At 45.9% G+C, this 10,065-nt stretch overlaps 1 protein-coding gene across 1 annotated transcript; it reads right to left on the bottom strand.

Annotated features, from left to right (window-relative positions):
• Positions 1-3,503: 3,503 nt before the first annotated feature.
• On the bottom strand, positions 3,504-8,265 carry LOC136538794 (cytochrome P450 84A1-like). Its single transcript, XM_066530750.1, has 2 exons — positions 7,225-8,265; positions 3,504-4,628 (listed from the first exon to the last, which is right to left on the bottom strand). Exons 1-2 carry the CDS (start codon positions 8,179-8,181, stop codon positions 3,996-3,998), a joined length of 1,590 nt encoding a protein of 529 aa, XP_066386847.1. The 5' UTR covers positions 8,182-8,265; the 3' UTR covers positions 3,504-3,995.
• Positions 8,266-10,065: the final 1,800 nt, after the last annotated feature.

Raw genomic sequence — 10,065 nt, 5'->3', positions numbered from 1 at the left:
GCTTAGCGGCCGATGGACCCAGCTAAAAGTGAAGAAGGAATTTACTTGCATTTAGTCGAGGCACTAATCAAGTGGTGTTTGTCAATGTGGAAGATCAAATCAAATGTTCATCGTGACTTAAAATCTTCGACACAAGTCACATGCTCAAGATGGACAAGCTCAAGAAGTTGAAGTGATGAAGACCCTCAACATTGCATGATCAAAGTGGCAATCAAGTCTAAGTTGAAGAAAAGCTCAAATTGGTGGTTCAAATCTTTTTATCTTTATTTGAGTTGAGTTTTGCAACACTTAAGAGGGATGCATCACTAAAGTTTGAGACAAGCAATAATAGTGCTCAAGTTATCCTATGTGAGAAAGACTTGAGAGAAAGAAAGAGTGAGAGAAAACTCCAAAATTCTAACTTGCCAGCCAAACCAGGTCAGGCCAGGATGACATGCAGGTCACACCAGCAGGAGGTTAGGCTAGGATTCATCCCAGTCAGACCGACTTTAGCCCAACGGCTAGTTCTGTTTGAATCCCGGTCAGACCGGGTTCTCAACCTAGTCAGACCGGGTTCGCTAACTCAGCCCAGCGGCTAGTTTGGCTTTGGTGACTATTTATACATCTCCCTCTCCTCCTTTTGTTGCTGCTGGTTCTCCCCACTTCCACACATGACCAGAAGCACTTGGCCACTCCTCTCTTCCTCTTTGTGAGTGTTCTAGCTCCAAACTTCCATATTCTTTTATTAGAGAGTGAACCAATCTTTGTGAGCTTGCCTTTGTGGCTTTAGAGAGCTTGAGAGACATTGTGTGAGCTGTCCCAACCTTGAGCACTTGAGCAAGTCGAAGAGTTTTGGTTTGTTGCGTTCGTTTCTCTACGAACTTTGTTCCTAGGTGGCAAAGTGTCACCGACAAGCACTCTAGGGTGTGTGGGCTGCTATGGTGGCCTTGTAAGAAGGGCTAGCCTCCCCGCTGAAAGAGGAAAGAAGACCCCTTAGTGGAATTGGTGGAAAGAGACTGTTTCAGGTCTAGCCACGAGTTGACCTTGGTTGGGTCCTCATCGGCTTCCACAGTGGAGACATAGGGCACCTTTGGGTGTTCCGAACTCTGGTCAAACAAATCCTCGTGTCTCCCCTTTGGTTTGCCTCACACTTATTTACATTGCATATATTATTTGTGATTCCGCTTGTGCTACTCGGGTGTGGTGATTTGTGTTTGCAGGAGCTGTGTGAAAGCGCTCACATATCTATAAGCATTGCCATACTCCAAGTTGCATCTACATATAAGGGGATAAAGACTCGAAGCACTTTTGGGCGTAGAAGTGTCGAAACTTCCGGTAGCTATCGGAAGTACCGACAATCCCGGTCTGACCTGGTTGTGATCCTGGTCTGACCTAGTTGTGACCCCGATCTGACCTAGAGTCGGCCTGACCGGGTTGTGATCCCGGTCTGACCGGGTTTGCCTATGTTGTGAAGATTTTATGTGCTAATATTTGTCGTAAAAGTTTGTAAAGCCTATTCACCCCTCTCTAGGCATCAAAGCGGTCCTTTCAATACTTTAAAAGGTTTGACAAATGATAAGAATTTTTCAAAAAAATGGTGAATAAGTCAAAAGAAGCATACTGGCTAGTTAAATTGGACACACTACCAAAAGTAATGCCCATCCTGTAAACATCAACTCTTCTTGATAATGGATATGAAAACTTGAAGACTTTGCGAAAGTTCCTCACAATTACGAGAGCATCTTCTTTGACAATACTGAAGTCCTTAAATGGACAGATGACTTCAAATCTATGTTTCCTCGTGTTTGCAATAACAACATACCAATATCTATTCTTGCAAGCTGGAACAAAAATCTTTAGAAAAAAACAAAAAGATTTTATGAATTTCAATATGAAATGAATATGACAAATCCATTCATAAAACATAACATTTCTCATCATTTTTAAATAGAAAAGGACACGTATATCACAAAGCCACACACACATACAGATAATATGGAATGAATTAAATTAACAAAACTTACAAAGTCAGCATTGTCTAGACAGAATCCAACATATCTCTCTGAGAAGTGATAAGAAATATCACTTGGAACAAGATCGGCATTTTGAAGTTCAAGCTGACAAATATGCATATAAGATTTAATAAATACATATTAAAAAGCATTATCACAATGGGTAATTAAGTACCCATTTGAGAATAAAAAGTAGACGGATAGGTAGCAAAACAAAACTTAAGCATATAATTTAATAAACCAAGTCCAACACAAATGTTAATTATTTACAAGTTATGTGCACAATATAATAAACCAAACAACTTATGTGCAAAAAAAAACTTAGACATAAAAGTTAATAGCTACAGATTATGTCAACATATTTAGACATAAACTTATGTGGAGAAAGTTAGACATACATGTTATGTCCAGAAAGTTATACATGTGAAGAAAGTTAGATATAAAAATTTTGACACAAACTTAATATGTACAGGTTGTGTGCACAAAGTTAGACATAAAGTTTGACAAAAAAAACTTAAAACATAATATAGAAACTACAACATATAATAACTACAATATACAAGTTAACTACATGCATATAATTTAATAAAACAAGTTCAATATAAGGAAAATATTAGCACAATTCATACCCGTACTTCATACATACAAGTTATGTGCAAAAATAAGTCCAACAAATTAATTAATCACAATTGTGAAAAAAAACAAGAGATGCTTATGAATAAATTATTTGAAAAAGAAACAAATGTCAAATAAGAATGAGTAAGGAACTCAGAGAAACGGTGTTGGAAAACATATATTTGCACCACTCTAACGAAGGTAGAGACCAGAGAGTGATGGCAGTCAGCAGCACGCGGTGCAGGAGCCGGGCTCAGGCCCGGGGCAGCTGAAACCGCGGCGGCCGCGTAGGGTAGCGGAGGAAGATGGAAAGAGAGGAGGGCGGTAGCAGTTAGAAGCACGAGGCCGCCGGCGTGGAAGCAGGGGTCAACGGTGAACCTGCGGCGGCTGCGCAAGGCAGAGAAAGAGCCGGGAGAGAGAAAACCTAGAAAACTAATCGATATGACCTCGAATCGAATAGCCCATTGATGCAATCACGACGAGATGTGAGAGAAAAGATCTCAGCAATACCTTTGCGACGAACCTGGTGAACCCCTCGAAGTTGAATCCGACGGCCGGCGAGGTCGTCCCGAGGAGGAGGGGGCGATGGGGAGAGATGATGAATGACCGCACTATTCAAAATTGCCGCCTGCTTTGTTTGGGCATCGCGTGGAAGGGGGAAGGGGAGGCGCAGGGGGAAATATTTCAAAATGAAATTTTCGGCGGCGGACACTGGCTCATCACGTGGAGTCATGGGCGTGGATGGAAAAGGAAAGGGAACGGGACGGGACAGAAAGCCAAAAAGGGAAGGAGACGAGGCGGTCGGATGGTTCGCTTGGAAAGGAATCAATGAACGACCGTAGAAGTGGAATTTGGTCTGTGACCAACATATTTTATAAAATTTGAGTTCTTGCAGCCACAACTTGGATCATTTTACTTCCTTGCCTAGGCATGCACAGCTAGCCATGAGAATACCCTTATTATTACTCCCTCCATCCCAAATTATAAGACGTTTGACTTTTTTGACCTCAAGTTTGACCACTCGTCTTATTCAAAAAAAATTGTGTAAATATAGTCAAATTTAAGTCATTCTGGAAGAACTTTTATTAATAAACCAAGCCATGACAAAAGACGTGATATTTTGCATAAATTTTTGAATAAGACGAGTGGTCAAATTTGATGTCAAAAAAGTCAAACGTCTTATGATTTGGGATGGATTGAGTACCTTAGAGCATCCATGAGGCATGGTTTTAATGAAGGGTCCGGAAAATTACAATAAACAGAAAAAAAAAAGACGACAGAGAAAGCCACCAAACTCCTAAAAAAAACTCCCGCACACCCCAGTCCCCCAAAGTCCAAAGTCCAAACGCGTTCATGCGTAATGACAGTCGCCGCGCACGTACGCCGTCATCAGTACAAGGGGCAGTTGAGCCGGGGCGTGGGCACGGCGTAGAGCCTTGTGGCGCGCGGCGCGGTGAGCCCGAAGATGTCGCTCATGTCCAGCTCCGAGGGCTTCATCCCGTCGGGCAGCGACCAGTTGAAGCCGTGCGCGAGCTGGGCAACGGCGAGCTCCAGCGCGTACAGGCCCAGCGCCGTGCCGGGGCAGGACCGGCGGCCAGACCCGAATGGCAGGAACTCGAAGCAGCCGCCCTTGAAGTCGAGCCCGGCGGCCTCCCCCTCTGGCGTGAACCGGGACGGGCGGAACACGTCGGCGTCCTTCCAGGAGCCCCGGTGGCGGCCGATGGCCCACACGTTGATCATGACGCGGGACCCCTTGGGCACGGAGTAGCCGCCCACAACGCAGTCGTCGGCGGTCTCGTGCAGGAGCAGCGGGATCGGCGGGTGCAGCCGGAGCGTTTCCTTGATGACGCACTTGAGGAAGGGGAGCTTGTCCAGGTCCGACTCGTTCACGTTCCTGTTCAGGCCCACGACGTCGGCGAGCTCCTGCTGCAGGCGGCAGAGGTCGTCGGGGCTGTGCATCATCTCCGCCATCGCCCACTCGATCGCCGACGCCACCGTCTCCGTCCCGCCAAACATCACGTCCTGCATGCGTCGTCGTCCATACATATATACATACGCATCGTCATTAGTTCTATATATCCAGCAAAACTAACAGAAAGAAAAACAATTAATTTGGATATATATATATATATATATATATATATATATATATATATATGAATGATACAGCTGCAGTAGAGTACTGTTTATGATGTTTTTTTTCTAATATAAATATAGGGAGCGTCTATATGACGCCACCACATGATCAGCATGCACTCGTGCTCATTAGCGGAGCCAAGATGAGCACCTCGGAGGCTAATCAATAGAGATTTAGAACAAATGTCGAAGATTAACGGTGAAATCACGTTTTTTCTACAGTAAATATAAAGGAAAATCACTCTCATAGGGGGCTGCTACCCCCCTAGCCCCCCCTTGGATCCGCCACTGCTCGTGCTAGTTGTGTCCATGACGGAAGCTTGATTATTACATGATGCATTCAAGGACGGTTAATTAGTCCATATTTGACAATGTGGTGTTACATTAACACATGTGTTAATGACGGTTAATTAGGTTTAATAAATTCGTTTCGTGAATTACTGACGGATTCTATAATTTATTATTTATTATATCCAAATACCTCATACGACACCCCTATATGACACCCCAAAACTTTATACCCTACATTTAAACCAAGCCTTAAAAGAAAATGCATCAAAAGGTGACATGCATGTGGTCTCCAATGGTTGGCTCAAACTGGGAAGCTTTCGTCACGTTTATCTACTTTCAACGTCATCTGGAAAGAACTCATATATAACAATACAGTATATATACGTTAAAGAATGATGCAGGGTAGTAGCCTATAGTATATATATAATATACATGCAAGAGTTGGGTGCCGTCCAAAACTTTGTACGAAGCCTATAGTATGCAAGAGTTGGGTGCCGTCCAAAACTTTGTACGACGACTTCCGTCATGCGCAAAATCGGACTAGACGACAAAAGTTAGTGCGTGGTGATATATATATATATATATATATATATATATATATATATATATATATATATATATATATATATATATATATATATATATATATATATATATAGAGAGAGAGAGAGAGAGAGAGAGAGAGAGAGAGAGAGAGAGAGAGAGAGAGAGAGAGAGAGAGAACATCAATGCAAAATATGCACAGTACTTTGTGAGACTCGAGCATGGCCACATAATACTATAGTACATATCGTTATATATAGGCTACGTGTATGAACCAAAAACGAGGACACATGCATACAAGTACACCTACTACCGGCCGGTATGTATATAGCGACCGTGCGTGAGTGTTTTTTTTTTTTGGATGTTGAATGTGCAAACTACTATACTACTAGGGGGCCGTCACAATAGTAATATTGAACAATTAATATAGCCGTATATCTGTCGGGAAAATATCCTCGCAGAGGAAGCCGGAGTACGAATTTGTATATATAGCTGTCCACGTACGTATATAAGTCGATCGTGACAGTGGTTGGTGCCTGTCGGCCTGTCCACGTACGTATTTGTATATATAATATACTATAGCTGCGTAGAGAAGCCGGAGGACGAATTCAAATCAAAAGAGGAGAAATATATACTGAAAGAGAAGGTGAAGAAAATTGGGTTACGCCTTCCGCGCGGCCTGACGTACTCTAAGCTCGATCGTGAGCTCCGCGGCGGGGGGAATTAAAGAGAGATGGATATATATTGTCCACATATATGCAGGAACAAACAAGACGACGACACTCTGTCACCAGCTAGCAGAGAAAGCACAGAGCACTTCTGATTTACCTAGAAGAGTATGCTTCGTTCTACTCCCAATGGTGTATTGATGATGGTTTCTATCCTCATTAAATGACTTATCACGTAGGTAAAACGCTGATATGGCAACGTAATTAATGAAGAAAGAGAGCAAAAATCATAGAAATTGTTTCTTCATGAAGAAATCAGGTCTACTCTTGACCCAATGCACCAAGAAACCATGAAATCGCTATCGGGGAGAAATCACCAATTTCTAGAGAGCTCGCGTCGCACTCCCATTGGAGGAAAAAGATAGAGTTGGGAGAGAGAAATAAAAAATAATTATTACTCATAGAAATCATAGGTTGAAAAGTAGTACTTTTTTTGTGCGGTATCCTATGTTATAGAAACTACTAGTTTCTTTCATTAGGACTGCCCTTACTCAGGCCAAACGTGCCCGTTCTGTCAATTATTATTACTAAAATACAGCAAGCGCTTGCCTGTGCGCATGGTAGACATGTGCTGTATTTTGCATGCATGCATGGTCTGGCAATCATCGATCTAGTATTCAGACTAATCAATTGACTGATTTAATTCCCAGCCAAAAATCCACTTACCCAGCACCACCTGTACCAATTTAATGCATACTGTCGTGATATTTTTACCGAATCACACACATGCATGCCATTTATAGACATATACTTATCCGTATCTCAGGATGTACTATATATACATATCGAATCCTATCGCCTGCACACGCATGCATGTTAGCACTGTTCATTGTCATGCACATCTCGATTTTGGCCGGCCGACCGGCGTGATTAGCGTGACGGCAGGAGCCAGGAGGTGAGAGGATGACGTGTGTACGTACCATGATGATAGCCTTGATGTTGTCGCGCGTGAGGCGGAGCGTGCTCTGCAGGTCGTCGCCGTTCGCGGCCGCGCCTCCCTTGCCGCCGTTCACGGCGGCCGGCTTGGCCTCGGCGAAGAAGGCGAGCATGTCGTCGACCATGTCGGCGTCGGCGTCGTCGGGGCTCTTCCCGCGCCTCACGTGCTCGTCGATGATCTTGTCGATGAACCGGTCCAGCGCGGAGCGGGCGGCACGGAGGCGGCGGTTGATCCCCTGCAGGTCCATCCACCCCAGCCACGGCAGGAAGTCGCCGATGTTGAAGGCGCCGAACAGCTTGGAGAACTCCTGCAGGATGGCGATGAACTCCTCCTGGTCCTCGCCGTCGCGGGTGCCGAACGCGGCCCGGAACGTCACGTTCTTGGTCAGGTTGAAGATGAGCTCGCCCAGGTTCACCGCCTTCTCGCCGCCGCCGGACGACGACGCCACGCCGCGGACCAGCGCCGCGCACTCGTCGCGCACGGCCACCCACGTCTCGGCGCGGCGCCGGCTGAAGAGCTTCATCACGCACAGCTTGCGCATCTGGCGCCAGAAGGGCCCGTAGTGCGCGAACGCCATGTCCGCGCGGTCGTACGTCAGGTACGCGATGGCGATGGTGGCCGGGCGGTTCGAGAACACGCCGTCCTGCGTCTGCAGCACCTCGCGCGCGTACTCGGGCGTGGACACCGCGAACGCGTGCAGACGGCCCAGGCGGAGGTGCAGCAGCCCGCCGTACTTCTCGGCAAGCGCCGCCAGGCCGCGGTGGGTCAGCTGATCCATCATCGCCATGTTGCCCACGATCGGCAGCGGCTTCGGGCCAGGCGGCAGCGGCGCTTTGCCCCGCCGTCGCAGCTGCAGGAGCACCACGGCCAGCGTGACCAGGAACACGCAGCTCAGAGGGTCTTGGAGCCACTCGAGGGCGATCTTGGCCACGGCCGCCATGATCTATCGGCAGCTAGCACCTTTTATTTCCCCCCCTTCTTTTTTGTCGTTTGGGTTTTAGATTGTGGACTTGTGGTGTGGTGGTAGAGCGCTCTTCGAGTAGAGCTGAGAAAGGGGGCAGGAGTACGGCTTATATATAGCCGGAGGAGTAGGTGAGGACCGAGGACGAGGTCTTACAGTTTGGGTTGAAAACTTGATCAGATAGTGTGGCTTATGGTGATAGGAATAGGATCTCTTTTAATATACACCTATATACATTTTTATTTATTCTTTTTGTATTCGTTTCAAACTGGGTTATGGCTCGCCTGCTAGTCATGAGAAAGGGACGGAGCAGGAATACTCGCAGCAACTCCAAAACACTCTCTATATCTTTCCTAATGGTTAGAAATAGAGATTTTAGTAAAAAAAAAACTTTCAGATTGGATTGTGGCTAATGGTGATAGGAATAGGATCTCTTTGAATACATTTTTATTTATTTCTTTATTTGCATTTGAAATTGGGTTATGGTTTGTCTTCTAGGATCATGAGAAAGGCATAGAGCTGGAGTACTCACACAGTTGACAGTGAGAACAAGGATATTAAATTAATCCAAGAAAATATTGATTTACTAGAGCACAACAGGTTTTCCTTTTAACCCCTCAAGTTTTTTGTGTATTATGCTATACTACTATGCAGCAAGTTAATTAACGGATGGATTCAGTGGAATCCGTACGGCCGCACCATCAGAGGTGGCCCAGCCCACAAAATCAAGGCGTACACGACGCTGCTCGGTGTGCACCGCAAGTTATTATATAGTACCAAATATAATACTTTTCTTGTAACCCTGCCCCTCTAGAGTATATAAAGAGAGGCAGGGGTCCCCTAGTGGACAGATCGATACATCTTAATGCAATACATCAGAACACAGGATGTAGGTATTACGTCATACTGACGGCCGAACCTGTCTAAATCTTGTATCTTGGTGCTTGTATTACCATCTCGTTCCTGATCTCGCTCACCTCTACGATAAATCTATCATCGTGGGATACCCCTCGGTGGACTGCCGAGCATCTTTTGTCGACAGTTGGTGCGCCAGGTAGGGGTGTGCGCTTGATCCATGGCGAGCCAGATGGACCTCAAATCAACAGCGCGTTCTCGTCATCAATCTCGTGGAGATCCATGCCGGTCCACGACGATGATTCATCGCTGGCTACACCAGCCCCTGCGACAGCAGATCCGATCTCGGAACCACCTCTGAGGTCGCCTTCACCAACAACTCACCGCCCGCCAGGTGTTCGCCGTCAACACCGACCAGATAACGCCATACGTCGCCGACCAGACTTTCTGTCTAAAGCTAAGTTACGCTTTAATATTCTTCTAAATATTCTTCAATCTCCGTATATCGCCATGATGTTTCTCCAAGCTGTTTTCTCCATGTTTGCTCTCCAAACGATTTTCCGAACCCCCGAACAGTCGCGTTGATGCCCGGACACCTCCAGAGACGGCCCTGTCTCCGGCTCCTCCCTACATGTGCTACGGGCTCTACGCTCTGCGTTATGGGTGGTTGGCAGCGGCTCCTTGGTCACGCCTATTCCTCCTACACGTGCACAGGCTCCGCGCTCGACGTTATGGACTATGGGCTAGCTAGGGCTGGAGACTCAGCTACACACTAACTGGTCAGACGGTTTATATTAAATATAAATACATCTTCGCTCCAACTAATCGCCGAGCTACATACGCTATTTTTTCTCTCCGAAGTTCATATATTTTTACATCATGTACTACCCGTTCTACATGTTTGTATTGCAGGGTCATCGTCCAGGTGATCGGACCACCTGTGCTCGGACTTCTCCACCGATCAACTGGTCGGACCGCTTGGTTCATCGACTTCGTCGCCGACCAGTT

This window comes from Miscanthus floridulus, chromosome 2 (assembly GCF_019320115.1).
Source record: "Miscanthus floridulus cultivar M001 chromosome 2, ASM1932011v1, whole genome shotgun sequence".
In the NCBI taxonomy this organism is placed as follows: domain Eukaryota; kingdom Viridiplantae; phylum Streptophyta; class Magnoliopsida; order Poales; family Poaceae; genus Miscanthus; species Miscanthus floridulus.
Note: the sequence above shows the minus strand (reverse complement) of the source record. Positions and strands in the feature narration are given on the sequence as shown.